Genomic DNA, 22,987 nt, shown 5'->3' on the forward strand with positions numbered 1-22,987 from the left:
CACCACAATCCTCATCACAGAAATAAAATTAATGTCACATGTTCCTACTACTCCTTTCTTCAGGAAAGTCAGAAAGAAGCCCCAGTAGACAGGACAGCTTTGAAAGCTCTAGCTTGAATTTATTATAGATTTGAAAAAGAAAAGCTGCACATAATAGAGATTTAGTTTCATGGACAATCCTCTTTTTTCACTTCTACTGCACATATAGAAATGCCCATTTCATTTGGCATTAGTTAAGTTCAGAATAAAATTCAGCTTCAGACACTTACTGTGTGACTCTGGGCAAGTCACTTAGCATCTGCTTCTCCAGTTTCCTCATCTGTAAAATGGGATCATAACAGCACCTCCCTCCCAGGGCTGTTGTGAAGATCAAGTGAGATAATATTTAATTACATGCCTGGAGCATGTAAGTGCTATATTTTTTGTTCACTTCTTTTTGTCGTGTCCAACTCTTCCTGACCCCATTTGGGGTTTTCTTGGCAAAGATACTGGACTGGTCTGTCTTCATTTTCGAGCTCATTTTACAGATGAGGAAACTGAGGCAAATAGGTTAAGTGACTTGCTCAGGTTCACAAAGCTAGTAAGTATCTGAGGCTGGATTTGAACTTAGGTCTTTTTGACTCCAGGTCAAGTACTCTATCTACTTTGCCACCTACCTGCCCTATAAGTACTTTATACATGTTGTTATTATTAAAAAAAAAAAAAACCCAACACTTTTATTCCTTTCTTTGTGTGGCCATCTTATATCTTGTAGAAGAATTCAGTTGTATGGTGAAAAAAATTTCTTCCCCTTATTTGATAGACATTGAAAGCTATCAGCCAGAAATTGGGCCTGTGAGAAGGCCCTTGGCATCTTTCTAAATTTATCCAATAAATACCACCCCAATCATCAACATTCAAGTGCTTCTGTTGTCAGGAATAAATGCTTTCAGCATACTCAGAAATAATGGCCAAATTTATCTATTAATAGTAAACTAGGTCTTAATCTCTAATTAGACTGATTTTTGCTGGCAGCTTTTTAGATTTGTTTCCTGGAAATGCAAATATTCTGAACTGTTTGGCAACTGGCCTGCTGATGGCCTATGGGTCTGCCATCCCTCAACTAGTCTAAGTGAGTTCAGAGAGGGGCAGAGCTGGACTGGTCATCGGAGGGTTAATTTTTAGGACCCTCTACTCAAAGACCATCTACTAAACTGAAGAGAAGGCATAGTCTTTGTTGCCAGTCAATCAACCAGCATTTATTAAGAGCCTACCAAGTGGGCATGATACATGTAGTAGTCACCAGGCTTTTGAGAGGCTCGGAAGTGTCAGTCAATTATCAAGTAATAATTAGGGGGAAACAGGGACTTGATCAGCTGTTTAATCCTGTCAGCATTTCATCTCAAGTGACTACTGCCTTTACGTGTGTCCCTTGGGGAGCGCTCCCTGTTAATTACTCTGTGTCCCCAATTTGATGGGAGGGAAAGATGCCCTTCTAGTGGAAAGTCACTGGAGGAATCTGCTGCAGCTTTGAGGAGCATTGGGCCTCTTGGCCTTGGGACCAGTCACTGACACCCTTGTACAGAGGAGGCAAGAGGTCAGGACCCAGCTGCCATTTTGTTTCCTTTTCTGGGATACCCCTGGCTGTGCACCAATGCCAAGTTGATCACTTCTGGGGGGTATAGTTAGTCCCAAGACAGTTCTGGGCTGGTGGAAAACACGCAGAACCAGGGTTCAAATCCCCCCTCTGTACCCTACGAGCTGGGTGACCTTGGTCAAGTCACCTGACATTTCAGGCCCTTGATTTCCGGACCTGTCAAATCAGGGGGTGGGACTGGGTTACCCCTCTGTGTTCCCATTATCTGTGGTCCGGTCAAGTGACTGGTTTAAGCTCAATAAGGATGGGCCTCTTTATTGCAACTTTGAATCCAAATGAGTGAATGAGTGAGACATTGTTTCTCTTTCTGCGTCTGGCTGCGCTGCGTGTCCGTGACCGATTCGCAGGCGCCACACATGGACCCTTTAGGTAAAGTCCCGGCCCGTTCCCGGCTCCCCTCACAGCGGGCTATGTACAGGACGTCCCGCTGCACGGCCAGCGCACGGCCGGAGGTAGGCCTCCCGCTGCCCCATTTCCCAGGTGAGGACACCGAGGCAGACGGATCCAGTGTCTTGTCTTCTCCTGTGTGCCAGGTCCTGCGCTAGCTGCCGACCCGAGTCCCCGGCGCCTCTTCGGAACCAGTGTAGACGAGGGCTCACCTGGATCCCCGGAGGCGCGTGATCCACTCGGCCCCGGCAGGCGCAGAGCAGAGGCAGGGAGGGCTTCCAGGGCCCGGCCTGGGCAGCGGGGCCTGAGTCCTGCAGGATCGCTGCGCTCTCAGGGGCCTCCGAGGCTCTCCTGGGTGCCACTCTCTCCTCCCACCGCCAGGGGACGCCAGAACGCCGCGGCAGCCCCGCCTCCCGCTCCGGGCGCCGGCCCAGACGGGAGGGATCGTGCGCGTGCGCGCGCTGCGGAGGAGGAGGGAGAGGGCGAAGAGGGGGAGGAGGGGGAGGAGGAGGAGGCTGGAAGGGGAGAGGCGGAGCCAGAGGGCAGGAAACAGGGGCGGAACCCCCTCGAGGGACCGGAAATGGTTGGGTGGGATCGCACCTGGGGCCGCGAGGCCAGACCCGGGCCTTGCGGGGAGGGCGGGTTTGCGCCTGCGCCGGGCACCTTCTGAACGTCGCCGCCACCCGGGGCTGAGGGGACGTCGGGGTCAGTACTCGGGGTGACGGCCAAGGCCCCTTCGCTTGGCCTGGGGACCAGGGTCCTGGTGAAGGCCCTAGGGACAATGGGGGCGGGTCTAACCGGGGAGGAGCAGGGGCGTCTGTGTAGCGGCGGGCCGGAGAGAGAAGGGAGAGCCCTTCCTCCTGCCGGGGCTCGAGAGGGGGCGGGGCCTCTGTTCCGCAGGGCCGCCAAGGGCGGGGCTTATGGCGAGGGGGCGGGGCCTGTGGGTCTGTTGGCCTGCAGACGGTCTCCTAGGTCCTAGCCCATGGCCTTGTGGCCATGAGTAGCGGGGCAGGGAGGTAGGATGGCCCAGGCAGTCAGGTCCTGGGTTCAAATCCATTTTATTTGGTAACGACCCATGTGAGCTTGGACGGGTCACCTCTCCAGGTCTCGGCCTCCTCTGCTGTAGGTGGACTCCAGGGCCCTTCTAGCACTACGTCTGTGATCAGATAAGTCAGCAAGCATTTCTGATGCAAGCTTGTGTGCCAGAGACACAGAAACAGTTGCTGTTCTCCAGGAGCTCACGGTCCAACAATAGTTACAGTAACAACAGTGGGTGCTTTGAGGCACAGTGGATAGAGATACTTTTGTAGCAGTGACAGCAACAAAATAGCAATGACCATAACAACAAATGCTGTTTAGTTATTTCAGTCTCCTCCAATCTTTCATGACCCCATTTGGGCTTTTCTTGGCAAAGATACCCGAGTGGTTTGCCATTTCCTTCTCCAGCTCATTTTACACATGAGGAAACCGAGGCAGACAGGGTGAAGTGACTTGCCCAGGGTCACACAGCTAGTGTCTGAGGGAGGATTTGAACGCAGGAAGATGAGTCTTCTCTGACTTGTACTACCTAGATGATGCCCACATCATTCATTATAATAATAGTGGTATAACAGAGAGTCATCCTCAGAGCTGGTAAGATGTGGGTGCCTCTGGCATATCCTGGCTGCATGAAAAGTGACATAACCTCCTGTAAGTCTGAGTTGCAATGAAAGTTGATCTGCTTTGAGTAGAAGGGGTTCTTCTGGGAGCCCCCTTTACCAATGACATTGTAGATTTAGGCCCTGTATCCAATAATAGCTGTCCTGTGTACAGGGAGTAAGTGGCAGAGCTGGGGTTCCTGATCAAAACCTTTGACTTCAGTTCTCCAAACGGAATTCTTTTGCTTCTTAAAATCCCACGTTTCTTTTGTGCAGTCTGTGTGTTCCTTCCTACGGGAGGGCTTCCTTGATGCAATTCTGACTGGCTTTGTGTTACTTTGAAGTTTTACTTCTTATACTTTGTGGTTCCTTCTCTGGGTCCCTGTTCTGTGGCCTTAGTAGAATGTATCTCTTGTACTAGCCAGACCCTTAAATTTTTGTTGAACTGACCTGGCTCTGGAATGGAGGGAGCTTCTTAGGGGAAGGTGGAGAGAAGGTGAAGGGAGGTTGGGAGTTCAAGTGGGGAGGGAGATGGCAGGATGCAGGTTGGCGTGGGGAAAGTGAAGAATTCAGTGTCGATGTTTCATTTTCCCTCATCTATACTCTACAGACTTCTCAGATATGTCTCCTGCTGGACACACCTGGCTGAGTTCAGATCCTCCCCTTGCCCTAATTGGGTGGCCTTTGCAGATCATCTGTAAAATGGAGATAACTGCAGTATCTGCCTCACCAGGCCTATTGAGAGGCCAGTCCACAAGCATTTATTAAATGCTTTCTACTTGCCGGTTTTATGCTAAGCCCTGAGGATATGAAGGAAAACAAAATATGTGTCAAATGCTTTGCACATCTTAAGGGGCTTTTGTTCTAAAGGGCATGGGGGCAAGATGGAGACAATGAGGTAAATTTACAGAATGGATACACAGGAGATGGAAGGGACCGAGGAGGGAGATGTTAGCTGCTAGGGGGCACAGAAAGGTCACACAGTAAGTAGCAGAGCTGAATTTGAACTCAGGCCTCTTGATTCTAAATCTAGCATCCAGCCCAGTACCTGGCATATAGTAGTTGAGCCCCTGGGAGGGGTCTGAGAGGTGAAGGAGGGGCTGTGTCAAGGAGGGGAGGACCCCCAAGTGGAAGAGGGAGAGAATAGATGGATTTGGGAGGAGAGGAGAGGAGAGAAGGGCTCCCAAGGGGAATGTCTGGGATAAGAATAATTCCCATTTCTGTAGTATTTAAGGTTTATTAGGCAATTTCCTAACAAAAGCCCTTTAAGGGGCCTTTTTTACAGATGAAGGAACTGAAAGAATTGTCCCAGATCAGGATGAATGCAGAAACCCTAGACTTCCTGCCTGCACTCTCCCTTCCTGGTTCTGGGTGATGGGGGTTGGTGCTAGTCATGTGTTGAGTTACAGTCTGGAAGGTGCTCATCGGCTCCCCTAGCCAGCCTGCCTACATTGTGTGAGGGTTTCTTTTTGGTTGAATTTCTTCATAAAGAAGCACTGTGTCCATCAGTCTTTCACACCTTCTCCTCGAAACATCTTCCTTCCTGCGTAGGGCCTGAAAAAGGCCTTTTACTGACACAGCCTGTTTTAAGACCACCCATGTTTAATGCATCAGAAAGTCAATACGTAAGCTTCCAGAGTAAATCAAATAAAAAATCTCCCTTCATTTGCTCAGCTCCCTGTCTGTAAGAACCCTTTCATCCACCACCTCAAATACTACCCCAGTGAAATGGAGCGGCAGTGGACAGCATCCAGCATCCCCACACAGGGAGTAGAAGTCCAGGGGGCTGAACATAGCCTCAGGGAGCTGTGGACTAGGCTGGCCATAGAGCAGCGAGGATCCCCCAAGGGCACAGCCAAGGGCACATCTGCCCTTCTTACCTTAGCCCTGAGCCGTGCAGCAGGACAGAATGAGGCCTGCTCCAGTGGGTTTTGGCCCCTTTCTTGGTGGGTGGACTTTGCTCAAGTGATTATTTAAAGTACTGTCCTATTTTTGCCAATCTGACAGCTGTTTCCATAGAAACCGGAGAAGAGACAGGCGCTTTCAGCAGAGTTGTTAAACCTGTCTTAGAGGCTTCAGCTGTGAATGCCAGGCAATGTTGGACAGGCTCATTTTGAAGTGATCTTTTAAAAATTTAGGCTCCAAAATGTTCTCAAAGACCATAAAGATTCAATTGTTTAATGAGCTAAGATGATTAAGTTAACAAAGAATCATACAAATTCATCAGCTTTTCTCCTTAGTCTGTTAGAACTCTTTTGATGTAAATTTGTGGAAGCCTTTGATTTGGTTCTAAAGCCTTACATCTTTCTATCAGTGTATATAATCTGGTATTTGGTTCTGTAGCAATACATTTCTTCCTCAAATAAATGAAAGATTACAAATTAAGAAATATTGCTATTCATTGTTGGTAGGCATTGAGAGGGGTGTTCCCAGGCTCTTTCTGTACAACCTAATAACAACCCAGCAGGTATTTATTATGCACCTGCAGTATAAAATTCAAGGCACTGTGCTTAATATGAGTTGCTGCTTGATTCCTCCCCTCCAGGAACTTGTTAAAGTCAGGAAGATGACATAGAGACGCGTGGCTGCTGGGATCTAGATGAGAGTGTTGTCACAGCAATGCTCCAAGTCGTTCCCTTATTCAGGAAGCTCCCCAGGCTCCTTTGTAGCACCCATTTTGGCTCTTCAGGTCCTTTGCACTTTGGCTCCAGACTCCCTTCGACGCTTGAGGGCTGTGGCTCTCCTTCATCTCCTTCCCCCTTCCCTTACTGTTCCTGATGTCCCTCACCTCTGTGCTTCCCACAAGCTGCCGCTTTGTCCGGCAGTGTATGCTCCCTCTTCATCTGCCTGCTAGGATTTCTAGCTTCCTTGAAAACTCAGCTGAAGGGTTATCTCCTATAGCAGAGGTTCTTCTTGCTCTGTCCTAAGCCCCTTTGGCTGCCTGGTAAAGCCTTGGACCCCTTCATATAATCATATTCTGAAAATTATTGAAAGAAATGCCCCATTTCAGTTAGAGGTAATGAAAATTAAGGTGTAATATTTTTCTGATTCATGTTCTTGGAACTCTTTTTGGGTTGATGGATCACAGGTTAAAAAAAATCTTATCCTACAGGGAGGCTATCCTAATTCCCTAGCTATTAATGCCCTTGCCACAGAAATTATTTTGATTACATCATATATTTAATTTTTTATATACTTATTCTTTTCCCTCAATAGAACGTAGGCTTCTTGAGGACAGGGACTGTTGATTTTTTATTCATGTCCCCCAACATAGTATAGTGCCAAGTAAATACTTGTAGAACAAATAAATGAGTGTTCTGCAGAAAGTACTTGTGACTGGAGAGCCAGAGAAAGTGCAAACTTGAAACCATTTGTCAGCCCTTCCCAATGCCTCCTCCATGAGTAGGCTTATTTTCTCATGTAATTGTGTGGGGGTTTTTTTTTTTTATGTTGTATCAGGAATTTAAAATTATAAACTAGATAGTGGTGGAACTACTGTTCATCTTTCATATTTAAACCAGAAGGTGGCATGTTAAGATTTGATTAGATTCTCAAGGGAAGATGTCAGCTTGTAGGTGGGAGAAGATTAGCTAAATTCTAAAATAACCTTGCGATGGCTATTATAAACAAACACTTCCCTTAAGAACAGGAGCCTTAGATAATAGTAGCTAACATTTATCTACTTTTAAGGTTTCAGTACCTTACACCAGTGTGTTCTTTCATCTTTACAATGAACCTGGGAGGCAGGTGCTATTATTATTCCCATTTTACCAGTGAAAAAACTGAGGCCCTGAGAGGTTAAGTGACTTGCCTTGGATCCCAAGACTAGGGAGTCTTGAGTTAGGATTTGTATTTAGTTCTTGTGTTTCCAAATACAGCTTCATCCCCTGCACCTTCAGCTCCAGGTTCTGATAGGTTTGCTTTTTAGGAGGTTTTGTAGGGGGAATACTTGAGAAAAATAGGAACTTCTTTCCTTTTCCCCAATGATGGGGCCTGGGGATGTTCTTCTGTTTTTCTGTAGCTCCTTTGAGGAGTGGTTAGCATCATCTAGGGTTTTATTGTTCTTCAATGTTTTTGCTACTTTGCACAAAGATTGTTGTTAGTCCCTTGTTTTGGAAGAGGGCCACTGCCATCTTAGTTGTCAGCCTCACTTTGTCTTCCTGAATCATAGAAGTCTAGTGGCAGGACAAAAGTCAAGATGACTGGTGATGGCCTGGGAGGCAGCGGATGCCCTTGGTGTCTTTTATGTCAGACCAAGCTCTGAGGGTTCCACAGCGCCTGCTTTTGCCACCTTTATGGCCATTAGAATAAATTTCTGTTTGAAAGTTTTCACATACCTGGGGTAGACATCCCCCAACTCACCGAGAGGTCTGAGGCCCATCGGTTACCTTTAGCCTGGTTTAGATGATGGCTTGCTGGGCTGTGGTCACTGTGCATGCTACAGCTTTTTGGAGCCACAGGTGAGCATTGGGTGAAGGTAGACACCAAAGGTGGATAAGTGGCCTTGAAAAGCCTTTACAGAGTTGCTCATCCTCCCTGAAGACTCCACAACGATTATGGAATTAGGCAGTTTGATTGTTTAAGTAACTTCTTGATTTAGACTGATAAGAAATCCATGGATCCATAGGTAGGTAGAGGTAGGTATATGTAGCAGCAAGCACCCCAAGTGTTCTCAGGGTTGCTGCCACCACAGGTTTTTGGATCTCCTTTGATAAAGGAAAGCAACTCAAAATGGGTTAACAAGCTTACTTTAATCAATCAAATATGTATCGTTTACCTTGTTCAGGGGAAAAAGGTCAGCACCCCGGACTTCAAAGTATACGGACAGAATTATCAAGACAAAAACAGATCAAGTAGACAGATTTCCAACTGTCCAACCATTACATCCATACCAAACAACATCTGGGTTTCAAAGCCGGGGGGCTCTGGACAACGACTTCCCAGAGTTTCATCTGATCACATCACAGAACACTTCTCAAAGTGAGCCCCAAAACAAAGCTACACATCAGGGCTTATATAGCCTTCTCCTGGCTCAGAGAATGTAACAACTTTCTGAACCCACTGACCGATCAAGAAGTATCTCCTGAAATATAAGCCTCCCTCCCCAGGCTCCAGGTGCATTTTATTTAGCCTAGGGGCAGGGAAGATCTAGAAATTTGCATTTCCATTACAGTATATAGATGGATATATAGAGAGAGCATTTCTTAAGTTCTTATCATGTGCCAGGAATTGTGCTGGGAATACAGATAAAAAAAATCTCTCCCTTCAAGGAGCTTACATTCTAACGGGGAGATTGCATTCAACAAGGACCCAGAAGAGGGATGGGATAAGGTGAAGAAGTCAGGAAAGCTCAGAGCAGAGCTGAGGAAATTGAGCCTGGATGACTTGGACTCTGCATGGAGTATTATTCCCTGGGCGGGCCTCACCATTCAGAAGAGGAGCCCGGGGCAGAGGCATGTTCAGAGGAGAGACTTTTGGTGGGAAGGTACAAGACCCGGGAGTGGAGCTGGCAGAGTTTCTCCTTTGGCCACATTTTAGCTTGTGTATGTTGCTGTAGGAAAGTGTTGTACCACAGTTGTAAGTGGATGTCAGAACATACTGTTGTTAACATTTAAGATTATTATAATTTGGGTGAATTCATTAACAATGACAAATGAAGGATTGCAAATCCTTACTAGTGTTTTTTTTTTTTTTTTACAGTGCACCTGCCCAGGGAAATAACCAACAGTTGTTTTTGCTAATTGCTTCTGATGTTCCAATCATTGGGCTAGTACTGGGGGTTAAAAGAATCCCTGATTGAGATGAGCTTCTTGGGGAATAGGAGATGTTCCTTCTGTCTCATGGGAGAGATCTGTCCCTTTCTTTACTGGAACTTCAGATTTCTTACGACACGGAGCAGGTGAAGAGCTCGACAGTGCTTGGAAGGCAGGAGGCACTTGGCCCATACTTCCTCTTAACTTTCTAGTAGGTCCTGAGATCTTTGTTCTGTCAGATTATCTCCAGTCCTGACAACTCACATACACATTGTGTGCTTAGAGTTTAGGGAATGTTTTCCTCCAAACACTCCTCAGAGGTCAGGCTAATGGTGGGATCCTGGATTTTTAATAGAAGGGAACTTCCTTATATTTTACAAGTGAAGAAGCTGAGGCCCATACATACAAGTGGGAGCCCCATTTTCAGATGAGAAAACTGAGTTTCAGAGAGGCAACATGACTTGTCTGTAGCTAATCCTATCTGGAGCTGGGACTCAAAGACCTTGTCTTCTCCAGGTCCAGCATCCCCTGTCTTTCCTATATCTGCAAAAATTGTTTTCTATTACTTATTACACCATATTTTAATTGTGGTTCTTTTTAGTGAACAAAATCTCCTTACCTCCTTCCCTCGTCCCTCCTCCCTCCCAAAACAAACCAAACATTGTTACAAATATGCGTAGTCATGCAAAAACAGATTCCTGCAGTGGCCTTTTCCAAAACAGGTATACCTCATTCTTCACTGAGTCCATCACCTTTCTGGAAGGAGATGGGAGGGTGACCTTCTTCATCATGGCTTCTCTGGAATCTCTGTTGGTCCTTGGGATCAAAAGGTCCTTTTTTTCAGGAGTGCAGGACACAGCTTATCCACACCTTATCTGAGTGATTCTTGTGCAGGTGCTCATAAAACTTTGGCAAAGGATCGACTGTCCAAGGTGCTGGAACCTTGTGGCACACCAGCGGCAAGGTTATGCCTGACATTTGCCCTGGGACAGTCCCCCTTCTTTTCAGGCCATACATTTTCTATGTGAGGCCTCATTGGTAATGTGCTGCTGCCTGTTGATGCACACAGCTCTTCACCATCCTTTGAGTCATTCACGGGTTTAATTCTTAAGAAATGGTGACAGGCATAGAGCATCCCTGGAAGCATGTTGGCCTGGGCTGGCTTGTGTTCCTTTGATCAGGAGCCCCTGGGGTGCTTTGAAGCATGGGACAGTCCAGCTGCAGGGTTCCTTTGTTTCAATTCTGAGCCTGGTTTGTGGGCATCAGGGCAGTCTTCTCAAGTTGACATGTGGATGTATTTTCCCAGTAGACTTCCCAGCCCAGTCCATGTCATTGTCTGGGCAGTTTGCATCCTTCGTCTGTTTTGACCAATCATTTATTAAAACTGTTGCCCATGAGATCACAGATTTAGAGATGAAAAAGACCCTTGAGGTCAGCTTGCCCAAATCTGCCATTTTATAGTTGAAGAAACTGAGTGTGATTAATTGGGCCTTAAATTTTAATGGAAACACAACATAATTATATTGGTAACAATAAAAGATTAAAATTTGAGTGAATATTTTTCTTTAGCCGATTGTTACAGGGCAAACACTTAAAAATATACATTAACTCCCTAATTGGTCTTTGTTGAGTTCTAACATCTGGAGGAGACCAGCAGTGAACATGGACTGGCCCTCCATTGCTTCCAGTTCTCTCTGTGTGACTTGTCTGTCCTTTTTGGTTTTATGTTTCTTTTAAAAGAGTTCATTGATGTCTTTTGTTTTTATGTCCTCCTCTTTTATGAATATGTTCCTCCCTCCCTTCCTTAATGAGCCATCCCTGGCAGCAGAAGAAGAAAAGGTGGGAAAAAGCAGTTCAGCCAAACTAGCGCTACAGCCGCTTCTGAGCATGTGTGCAGGGCCCCACAATTGTGGTCAGGAGGGTGCCTCTGACACTTAGCAGTGTGGCATTGGGTACATCAGGCCACCTCTCTGAGCCTTAGTTTCCCCAGCTGTTACAAGGAGAAGCTTAAAATGGAAATGCCATTGAACTTGCTGTTTTTACCCATGACGTTCCATCTTCTGCCTATACTTTTGTACTGCAGGCTGTTTATTGATGTAGTGGATAGACAGGGTGGACAGGCACTTCCTAGCAGTGTGACCCTGACCAAGTCATTTAACCTCTATCTGCTTACATTTCCTCATCTACAAAATAGGAATGTTAACAGCACTGCTTCACAGAGTTGTGAGGACTGTTTGAGATATTTGTAAAGTACTTAGCGCGGTGCCTAGCATGTAGTAAATGCTTATTTCCTTTCTTTTAAATTTACATTTTATTTTATTTTGTTTTAAAGAAAGATCTGCTTTCTTTGCCTTCCATGTTCTCATCCATCCTCCATCCTCCATCCCCCTCCCCGCCTCTGTTGAGAAAGCAAGAAACAGAACCTCATACTATAAACATGTCCAATCAAGCAAAACAGATTTACCCTTTGATGCGTCCAGATGTCTCAGCGCTCTGAACCCATCATGGCTCTGCCAGGAGGCGGGCAGCATGTTTCATCCAGAGGCCCTAGAATTGTGTTTATCAGAGTTTCCAAGTGGGGCTGTTTTTTTCAAGGTTCATTGGAGAAAGGATTAGCAGTAACTCACATTTTACTTTACCAAGGACTTCACTTGCCACAACACGGCAGAATACATAGTAGAAGTACAATATTATTGTCCCCTGTTTGTAGATGGGGAAACAGAGTAAAGTTGAAGTGAGGAGAAAGTAACTTGTTCAGTGTCCATGGCTGGTAAGCACAGTAAGACTCAGAGCCTGGACAGGAAGCCAGTTCTGTTTCTCTGATCCAAGATCCAGTTTTCTTTCTCTCCTATTGTTCTACCCTTGTCTTAAGTGGGTATAGAGGATGTGAGCTTAACTGGACGTTGGAGACCAGCGAAGCTTCTTTCAATCTTTTAAAAAATAGAGCATGCTCGTGTATGCTTGTAGGAGAGAAGGAAGAAGCTGGTGATTAAATCAGTCAGTAAACATGCATCATGTACCTTCTGTAGACCAGGCACTGGGGGCACAAAGGAAAAAGTGAAGCAGTTCTGCCTTCAAGAGCTTGCATGCTGTTGAGAGGGATCGTGTGTGTGTGCGTGCACACATGTCCATATGTATGCCTACATAATATATCAGAGATCATGAGAGGGAGTATGCTAGTAGCTGGGGGATCATTGACAGAGTCTTGAAGGAGACAAAGAATTTTAAGGGGCTAATGTGAAGTGGGAGTACGTCCCAGGCAATGGGGACAGATAGAACAAAGGCACAGGGAGAGGTTAGGGCTGGGCAGAGACGTCTGAGGATCGTCTGCACAGATAGATGATGGTCAAGACCATGGAAGGTGATGAAATCACAAATTGAGGACAGAGCCTTGGTGATCAACAAGGTCAAGTGCAGAGAGAGGTCAAGAAGAAGGGGGTTTGAGAAAAGGCTGGATTCGCTAATTACGAGATCATTCATACACATGGAGAGAGCAGTTTGAATTGAGTTATAATGTTGGAAGTCAGACTGCCAATGGTGGGGACGTTTTTTTACAGGAAAGTAAGTGAAGATAACAACTGTAAACATGTTCTTCTAGGATCATAGATCTGGAGCCTGAAGAGACTTTGGTCTCATCTCATTTTATGAATAAGGAAACTGAGGCTGAGAGTGTTTAAATAAATTGTCCAAGGTTATATAGCTAGCAAATGTATGAGGCAAGCTGTGACCTCGGGTCTTCTGACTTGAAGCCGAGTGTTCTATCTCCTGCATCACTGAGTGAGCCATGAAAAAGAGGAGGGAGAGGATAACAGGTAGAGATACAAATAGCCTGTAGGGAGGACTTACTAAGGAGAGGAAGCCTCAGGCATGTTTTTGGGTAGCAGGGAGAAAGGGGCACTGGTGCTGTTTGTTGAAGATAAGAAGGGATGGGATCCAGGGCCTCCTCCTCATCAGACACTAGAGCAAAGGAGGAGAGAAGGGGAAGAATGTCAAGAGATGCTGAGTCAGGGAGGAAGAGCAGGAGGAGTTATCAAAAGATGACCTGGATTTTCTCAGTGCGATGAAGGGTGGACCAAATAGAGATAAGCTGAAGACTTGAGAGAGTGGGTACAACAGGTATCACAGAAGGTAGGAGACTTAGGGGGAAGATAGAAGGAGCACAGCCCCTGGAAGGCTCCTCAGGTGGGAAGAATGAGAGTAAGGAGGGAAAGAAAAATCTGGGTGTTGTGGAGGAGAGAGATGAGGGAGCTGCCTTCTGAAGGCCTGGAATCCCATGAAAAGAATCCCACGTCAGCAGACTTTGCAAAAATGCTCTACAACCTAGCTTGGATTTGGTCAGGGTCTCAATCTTTTATGGGATTCCCTATGGCTTTTCTGCTGTTTGGAAAGATTAAGGAAAGTCACTATGCCATGTGGGAATCAGTACTCACTCACTTGGTCTTAATAGTCTGCAGATGCTTAAGAAATGCTTAATGTCAGTTCTTCACCTTCGTGGTTTGGGGAAGCTGCACTAAGCAGGAACCCTACAGACTGGTCCACATGGGCAAATTTGGGCCTCTTCTAATACAGCAAAGATTCAGGAACCTTCGAACCCTGGTCTTTCCCATTAATCCTGCTTAACACTTCTGTGGTGGAAAGTGGGAATGAACTCTTAAGTTCAAAGATCATGCCTACTTTTGCCCTCTTTGTCATGACTTATTGGTGGTCTCCATGTATCCTTCAGCCACAACAACGCACAGAGGAGCCTACTTAGGTATAGAGGGGTGGTGGCCTGCATCAGCCAAGAGGCCTGAGAGAAACTGAAGCATTGAAGGTATCTCTGTAAGTGTATGGGACAATGGACAGCTGCCTTCCCCAGTTCCTCTGGCCCTCCTTATAATTCTCATTCCTGAACTTCTTTAGCAGGACTTACATAACATTTTGTAGTTTTTGCTTGTTGTTTCAGGTACTTTGGGTCTTGGCACAAATGGATTTTTATGCTTGAGTCTCTGAGGGCCAGGACTGTGTCTTACCTTCTTTTGACTCTTAGCCAGTGCTCAGAACCTCAGAGGCTCTTGGGAAATACAATTCTGTGACATCTTGGTGAAGTATATATGGACTGATCATTTTTGCTTATTTTATATTTTTTCTGTTTCGTTATTATGAATTTGCTAACAATCAACAAACATAAATTTTCCTTAGAAAAGAACAGAAAAAGATCTTTGTTATGTATAGCTTTTTAGAAAAAGTATATTAAATTTAAAATGGTATTTCTAGCACTGTCCTCTGTATATATTTCCTTTTGAGCTTTTTTCTGTTCTTTTTTGTGTATTTTTATTTTTTCTATCTTACTCTATTTATTTCAGTGAACATTTATTAAGTACCTACTGTGTGCAAAATATTGTGGTTAAAAAAAGCCCTTGACCACAGCTTGGAGTTAAAGGAATAAAATATACAAAAATAAGAAAATACAAGGTAATTTGAGGAATTTGTTTGCTAGCCTCAATCTTCTTGAAGTAGTATGTAAGATTATCTTCTTAAAATTTTTTTGATTATTCTTTAGAATTTTAAAGAGTATTTTATTTTTCCAATTACATGTAAAAACGACTTTTAACAATTGTCTTTAAAAATTTTGAGTTCCAAATTCTTTCTCTTCCCCTTCCCCCCCCCCCATTGAGAAGGCAAGCAATTTTATATAGGTTATACGTGTGCAGTAATGCAAAACATTTCCATAATACTTATGTTTTGAAAGAAAACTTTTTTTCTTTGTATTTTTCTAAATGTTTTATTAATGCTCTTTAATTTTTTTGTGTCACTATCGCCCTCCTCCCACTTCCCCCGCTCCCCAAGAATAAAAGCCTGAAGTCCTGTTTTGTAACACATTAGTATATTCAAACCAAAACAAATCCACACATGGGCTGTGTCTGAGAACATATGTCTCATTTGGCACCTTAGCCCTATCACCTCTCTGTCAGAAGTGGGTAGTTGACTTCATTGTCTGTTCTCTCTAATTGGTCATTGCATGGATCAATCTCTCTAAGTCTTTCATGATTGTTTTCCTTTACAAAGTTTGTATTAATTCTCCCCCTGCTTCTACCCAGTTGACCTGGTATCTGTCCCTGTGTGTTCTCCCAGATTTCTCTGAATCTGTCCTTGTCATTTTTGATGGTACAAGGATACTCCATTCTATTCCTATTCCATAATTGTCTAGTCCCAGCGTGGGGAACCTGTGGCCTTGAGGCCATATGTGACCCTCTAGGTCCTCAAGGGTAGTCAGTCAAAAGGCCACACTTGAGGACCTAGAGGGCCACATGTGGCCTTGAGGCCACAGGTTCCCCCCTCCTGCTCTAGTTCCATCCCATTTAGTTGAGGGACAGCAACTTTGTTTCTAGTTCTTTGCTATGACAAAAAGAGGTGCTGTGTGTATTTTGGTGTTGTAGGTCTTTTCTCTCTTTCTTTGGTGCCTTTGGCATATAAATCTAGGACTGGTAGACTGAGGCATAGGGTGTCGTTTACGGTCGAGTTGGAGTAATTTGGAGTTCCACCAGCAGGCAGTTATTGGGCCTGCCCTCCTACCACCCTTCCAGCAATTGTCATCTTCCTTTTTTTGTCTTCAGCCAGTCTGATGGGAATGAGATGGGAACTCAGAGTTGTTTTAATTGAATTTCTTTTATTCATGGTTGAACATTTTTTTCTCTAGCTCTTGATGCTTCCTTTTTTTGTGAACTGCCTGTTCATATCCTTTGCCCATTTATCTACTGGGGAAATAGCTCTGGTTGTTGTGTCCTGCAGATCTTGGATATCAGATCCTGATTAGAGAAATTTACTGCAAACATTTTTTTTTTCTCAGCTAACTATTTTCCTTTTAACTCAGACAATACTGATTTTGTTTGTACAAAAACTTCGATTTTCTGTAATCACAATTCTCCATTTTATTGCCTGTGACACTCTCATTCCATAGCCATAGTTGTGAGAGGTCACTCCCTCTCTGCTCTTTTAATTTCATTATGGTTTGATCACAAATAATTTGTCTGATTTGAACAAATTTGCTCTAATTTGACTCACCCCATGTTCAGAAATAAAAAAAGAAATTAAAACTATGAGAAATATCTGTTAAATATGGTAAAAACTTAAAATTTTTAATTCTGCTATTTTATAATTGGTAGAATCAGTCATTCCTGAAGAGATTGGCCTAGAGTTGATACTTGCTCAGCTAACAACTAAGCACTTGTGATGCCCCTTGTGACACAAATTACCGCTCTTAGCATCTGGGGAGACAGGCCTTCCTGAGGGACCTCCTGTCCTAACTAGGAAGACCACGGTATGTGCAAAATAAATATGAAGGGAAGAAATGCAAAGGCACTAAATGCAAGGTAGTTTGGGGTAGCATTGGCAGTTTGGGGATGAGGAAAGGCATCTTGCTGGAGGAGAAGGATTCCTAGATGAAGGAAGGAGAAGTACATCATTCTGGGGCACAGCCGGTGCAAAAGTTTAGTGATGGATGGGAAAGGAGTGTTGTGTGTGTGTGAGGAACAGAGAGAAAGCCAGTTTGGCTGGATTGAGGGAAGTGATGTCCAGTGCGACTGGAAAGGCAAGGTGGGACCAGGTTATGGAGAGCTTTTCAATTGAAGCTGAAGGGGTTAGGTTTTTTCTAAGAGGTTATAGCAAGCTTAACAAATGGCAGTGACTGGTCAGTTCTCTATCTAGGATTGATTGGCTTGGCAGAAATGTGGGGAGAGAGACATGAACCTGCGAGACCAGCCAAGAGGGGCTTGGAGAGGTGGTGATGTTGGTGACTAAGTGACGTAGTGAGCAGAGGAGGGCTCAGATGCCACACAGGTTATGGAGGTAAAAGCAGCCAGAGTTGATAGTGATACTTGGGGTGAGCAGAGTGAGTAGCTGATGGTAACTTAGAGCAAAGCCTCTCTTTTACTGTATGCATGAAGACTGAAAGGGAAGTGTGTGAAATATATCAAAGGGACTACTGTTTCAGGTGCTTTTTTCCTTTTAGTTGCAGATAATTGTCAGTAGTAAGCCTTACCTACCCACGAAAACTGAGACAGGACTGTACCTGGGATCTGAGGGCAACTCTTGGGAGCTTTCCTCCCAACTGAGGGAGGAAACACTTTCTATCACTGAGGTCACTGTCTTTCTGTAGTCAAGACTTACTGCTTCCAGCTGCTGCAGTTACTTTCTGCTTTTTGCAGATCCCTAGATTTGCAATGATTTTTGATACTGGTCAACATATCCTTTGATTTTCTCATCTCCTCACCTGGGCCTTTGCATCAAGTGCAGCATCCACCCCCTGCTTCATCTTTGAGTAGGTGGGTGGGTGGCTTGGTCCTAGGCTGAGCCTCCTTAGTATTTCTGAACTATGTCAGGGATCCCTTAGCCCCTGTGCCTGATCTGGCCCTTGGGACCGTCTCTTTGGGACTTTTGCTCAACGCTGGGCTGGGGCTGGTTGCTGCTGTTACTCTTCAGCTCTCCCCCCTCTCCCTGCCCAAGCCCCACAGTTCGGAGCCTTCTCAGGGGCCTTCTAGACTCAGGAGCTTGCAGGCTCCATCAGGGTCTGCTGGGCCAGGACTGGCTTTGTTGGGTGGGCTCCCTTTCTCTGCCCCCCTGGTAGCCCTAGGGGGGAAACTGCATCTGTGGCAGTTTCTCATTGTACTTTTGAGTGTGATTCAGTCAGGCTTTGCTGAAGGGAGGCTTGTGGGAGCCATTCAGACATCTTAGTAGACTAGCAGTTGCTCTGAAAGGATCTGCAGTGGAGTGACTAGTGGGTCTGCACTGAAGAGGGCCATAGACTGGGGGACTGGGGAGGCTGTGGTCCTGTTGTGCTCTCCTCTCCCCCCAACTGCTCTGGAGTATTGTCAGTTCTGTGCGCCATGGCTTAAGGAAACTGGTAAGCTTTGTTTTTTGTTTTTTTTGCTTTTGTCTTTTTGGAGGGGGAAGGCAGGGCAGTTGTGGTTAAGTGACTTGCCCAAGGTCACAGGGCTAGTAAGTGTTAAGGGTCTGAGGCTGGATTTGAACTCAGGTCCTCCTGACTCCAGGGCAGGTGCTCTATTCACTGCACCACCTAGCTGCCCTGACAGTGATAAGCTTTGGAGTGCCCAGGGGAGGGCAGGCTGGAGGGGAAGACCTGGCATCCAGGTTATTGGACAATTGGCTAAAGGAAGTAGTCTGGTTTAACCTGGAGAAGAGGAGACTCAGGGGAGATCAGGCAGCGATCTTCAGGTATCTGTAGGATTATTAGACTTGAACGATGCTTATTATTGGAGGTGAGGAGGCCGCGGAGGGGAGGGTTCTTGGAGAGAGAGCTATAAATACAGGCAGTGTCTGAAGGAGCTCACATTCTCATGGGTATAAGGTAAAATGTGGGAGCGTGCACTGCTGGCATGGTTTGGAAATGGTGGGGAGTGACCTAGAGATTGGATTCCAGGCCAGATCAGGTCAAGATGCACTTGTCAGAGCTCCTGAGGCTGAGTCCTGGGTTCCAGTGGAAGGGGAATAAGGATGGCTGCCTAGAAGGCAGGTGTTCTAAATGACTGAAATTTCAGTTGAATCCTGGGGACCAAACCGAGAGCTCAGGGTGGAAGCTGCCAGAAGGCACATTGAGGCACACCTGCTCACAATTGGCCACATTCAGAAGGGTAATGGCTTCCCTCTCCTTGGAGATCTCCAAGCACAGGGTGGATGCCTGCTTGTTGGGTGCTTTATAGCAGGGTTTCCTTGGGTCTTTGGCTTGGCCTGCATGGCTGCTGAGGTCCCTGCCAACTTTCAAGTCTACGATTTTGTGATAAATGACTTACATGTCTGTGGCCTCCATGAGGGCTCTAGTGGGAGGGGAGGGACATTCTGGGAACCTTCTTAGGTTTCTCTTGATGTGGACAAGATAACTAATCATCTACATATCCAAGCTACTTATTACACGGGCCATTTTTTCTCTATGACCCAATGGGCTCCATTTTCTTTTTCCCAAATTTCCTTCTCTCTTCCCCTTTATCCCATGACTCAGACTTTCTCTTCAAGTTCTTCACTGTACTGTGACCATAGCAGTTTGGGAAATACTCTCCCCTGTTACCATTTGTGTCCACAATGTGGGGAAACACTTTGGTCATTTTAATTGGATGTGTGGTAAGTGAGCAATAACCCAATATACCTTTACATAAATAAAATTCTTAGTTTGTTAAGTTGCAGGTATTTTCCAGATATACTTATAGTTTCCTTTCTATGTTCTAGGATAATCAAGCGAAAGAAAAGATGAACAGCATCTGTGGCCTACAGTTGGTTAGTAGAAACTGTGTTTTCTTTCGGTTAATTCCTCTGACTAACTGGAAAAACTCTTCCCGACCACATTGGTCTCTGACTTCAAAGAGTCCTCATCAGGTACTAGTGAACCACGTGGGGGACAGATGCCAAGGACAAAGCCTGAGAAGGATCCCTGGGCTCAGTTGCTTACCAGGGGGAAGCTCTCTCTTTTCTAGGACCTGTAAGGACAGCCAGGGATGGCTTGTAAGTGCCCAAAGCAGAGAAACTTGGAAGAGGATGAACAGCTGCTCTGGGTGGCCCCACTTCTCTGCGTGGCAGGGATCGACAGAGGGAGGTGCGGTCCTCGCTCTCTCACGATTCTTCCCTGGAAAGGGGTTTCCTGTGGAAGAGATGAAAGGTATCAGCAGCTTCCACACGTCATCGAGGCTTTGGGCTCCACCACCTCCTCTTCTCTGGGTCATTCTTAAGCCAGTACAGAAACTTCTTGCCATCATTGTTGGCAGGTGAAATACTCTGTTTTTTGCTCTTGTACTTTAAGTGTGGAGAAAGTTGACTCTTTTAAAGAAAAATACCTCAAGCCAACTGCACTTAGCATAAATTTAAGTTATTGTTGATTTTGTATCACTTTATATATTTCTTTATTTGTAAGAGTCTTAGAGTGGTAGAGTATTGGTGTTTAAAGTAATCTTAGAACTGTAGACCCAAATGGAATTCATTATCTTCCCCCCAACTCTCTTCTTAGCTTCCCTATTCTTTAAAATTCATTTTTATTGTATTTTCAGTCTTGAATTCTCTCCCTACCACTTTTCCTTCTCCCGCACATTGAGAAAGCAAGAAAACAAAACGTATTATAAATATGTAGTCAAACAAAACAAATTCTCACGTTAACCATGCCCAGTATGTGCTGTCATCTGTTCTCTGAGTCTGTGACCCCTCTGTCTGGAGGTGGACTTTTTATCACGAGTCCTCTGTCTCCCCGTTGCTGTGGGAGCACCAGTGTCCTCCTAACCCCTGCAGGCTCACAGTGGAGGGGCCTCTAGGACCCCTCCCTATCCAATCCCCCTCCCCCATCCAAACTTGTGTAAAATCCTGTTGTTTCTGCTCTTTTAACATCTTTCATGTACAGCCTCCTTGCTCCTCTGCCACTGCCCCTGCCCTAGTACAGATCCCTGTCACCTCACACCTGGCCTATTTGCAATCACTCCTGGGGGCCTGCCTGCCTCGTCCCTCTCCACCAGTCTATCCATGCAGTTCCTGCAATGATTTTCCTAAAGCCCAGGTCTGCTCCTGTCACCCTCCCCCGCCCCCCAAACTTTTGTGGCTCTCTATCGACTCCAGTGTCAAATGCAGAACCTGTTTGATCTTCAAAACCCTTCATGGCGCATCTTCCCAGTCTTCTGTCTTGTCACCCTCATTCTCATCCTAGAGACACTGGCTTCTTTGCTGGTCCTCACAGCAGATCCTCCATCTCCTGACCCTGTGCCTTCTCACTGGCTGTCCCTAAGCTGGGGATTCTCTCCCTCCTCACCTCCACCTCCTGCTGCCCTTGGCTTCCTTTGAGTCCCAGCTAAAATCTTACCTTTTTTGAAGAAGTCTTTCCTGATCTGCCTTAATTTTAGTGCCTTCCCTTGGAGACTGCTCCATTTCCTACACAGCCTGCTCCTGGGCCAGCCCCAAGTCACAGAATCCACTGATCGCCTTGCCACATGGCGGCCCTTTAGGTAGCGCTGGACCTCATGGCATGCATCCCCCTCTGCCTGTTCTCTGCTGGATCTCTTTGGCTTATCAGTGCCCTTCCTGACCCCGGCCTGGTCCCCCAGGGGTCTGCTGCCTCCTCCTCTTGGGGGTGCCCAGAGGGCTGGCTTGGCCTCCATGCCTCCCTGAGTCCTTGAGATTGCAGCCTTCTAAAGGCACCAGCTCTTTTTGGATCTTAATGGGCATCCAGTGTGTTGATTTTCTTTTCCAGCTTTGAGTCATCTGCATATTTGATAGGCTTGCCATTTCTTCTTTTATCCAGATCACTGATAGGTGTTCAGTAATGTGGGACCGATCGCAGAACCCTGAGGCACTCATTACAATAACACTTTAAAGTTTCCCCAGAGCTGTACCAACATCTCATTTTCTCTTTACAACTGCCCTGCGTGACAGATGAAGAAACTAAGGTAGGCTTGAGCTTGGACCTTCCTGAATGCAGGCTGGGGCCTTTTTCCACGGCACCACATGTTGCCTCCTGTCAGCTCTGAGCCATCGGTGGCGCTTCTCTGCGTCCAGGCCTTCGGCCAGCTCTGACTCTGCCTGTGCACTCCTCCCTCCCATGTCCTTCACTTCTGCCACAGTGGTAGCCTAAGGCCTTTTGGGAAATGCTTGCCAAAAGTCCTGGTGGACCCAATGGATGGCATTTCCTGCCTGTTATCTTTTAGCCAGCTTCGTGACTATTTCAGAATAAGAAGTATGGTTAGTCTGGCATGGCTCCACACACGTGAATGGGACATAGGCCCGTGCATGCACATGTGTATGAACGTGCACCTGTATGCATGCATATGTATGAATATGGAGGGGGGCCCTGGCCCTGTGATGGACACCCCCCACTCCCATGCAGGGCTGCCCTTACAGTGCTGGCCTTTTGTGGTCATAGGTGTCATCTAGTTAGATCCAGCCTGGTGGTGGAGCCTGTCAGAATCTCTTTGGATCTTAGCTGTCACTTAGGATGGTAGTTTTCTAGGCATCTCTTCAGTATTAGATTCTAGGATTTTCTCAGGAATCAAAGACAAGCCCCCTCATGCTGGTCTTCAGATTCTACGGTCCTGTCTTTTTGGATATTTAGGACCTCATTTGTCCCCTTCCAGTCCTGAGGCACTCCTGCTCTGGGAGATCTGTCTGCACTCGCAGGCAGCGGCTCAGCAGGCTCATTGGCTAACTCTAGAACCTTTGAGCACAGGCTGTCTGGATGAGAAGGGGCTGAGGAAGCTGGAGGGATCCCTGCCCAGCTGTGGGGAGCCATGGAGGAAGCAAGACTACCAAGCCCAGCCCGCCGCCTCCCACACTCTCCTGGATACCTGCTCTTGACCATGAATTTGTCATGAAACCTGAAACAGACCTTTATAACATAGAAGAGTCAGCTTTCCGCTCACGTCTCCAGAACGAGCGCTTTGTTTTTAAGGTTTGCTTTAGACCTTGCAGACAAAAAGCAGAGGAAATGTCAGTTCACTTCTCCTCAATAAGATCCTCATATGAGAGGAGTACTTTCAAGGCAGCTGGTGGCTCAGTGGAGAGAGCACCAGCCTAGAGGCAGGAAGACCTGAGTTCAAATCCAGCCTCAGACCCTT

General features: G+C 46.0%; 1 protein-coding gene across 4 annotated transcripts in view; it reads left to right on the top strand.

Moving 5' to 3' along the window:
• Positions 1–2,581: 2,581 nt before the first annotated feature.
• LOC138164935 (metalloendopeptidase OMA1, mitochondrial-like) overlaps positions 2,582–22,987 on the top strand; it is an 80,319-nt gene continuing 59,913 nt past the window's right edge. The window contains exons 1-2 of one of the 4 annotated variants that reach the window (XM_069092914.1): positions 2,582–2,728; positions 19,632–20,164. In XM_069092914.1, the coding sequence (XP_068949015.1) occupies positions 19,653–20,164 (512 nt within the window). In that variant the 5' untranslated portion in view covers positions 2,582–2,728; positions 19,632–19,652. Of the gene's footprint in view, positions 2,729–19,631; positions 20,165–21,688; positions 21,824–22,987 lie in introns of those variants that run through there. The other 3 variants (XM_069092916.1, XM_069092917.1, XM_069092915.1) reach the window with 3 other exon arrangements.

The sequence above is a fragment of the Petaurus breviceps genome, unplaced genomic scaffold (genome assembly GCF_028583685.1).
Source record: "Petaurus breviceps papuanus isolate PSGF00001 unplaced genomic scaffold, PetGlider_PUasm1.0 207, whole genome shotgun sequence".
In the NCBI taxonomy this organism is placed as follows: domain Eukaryota; kingdom Metazoa; phylum Chordata; class Mammalia; order Diprotodontia; family Petauridae; genus Petaurus; species Petaurus breviceps.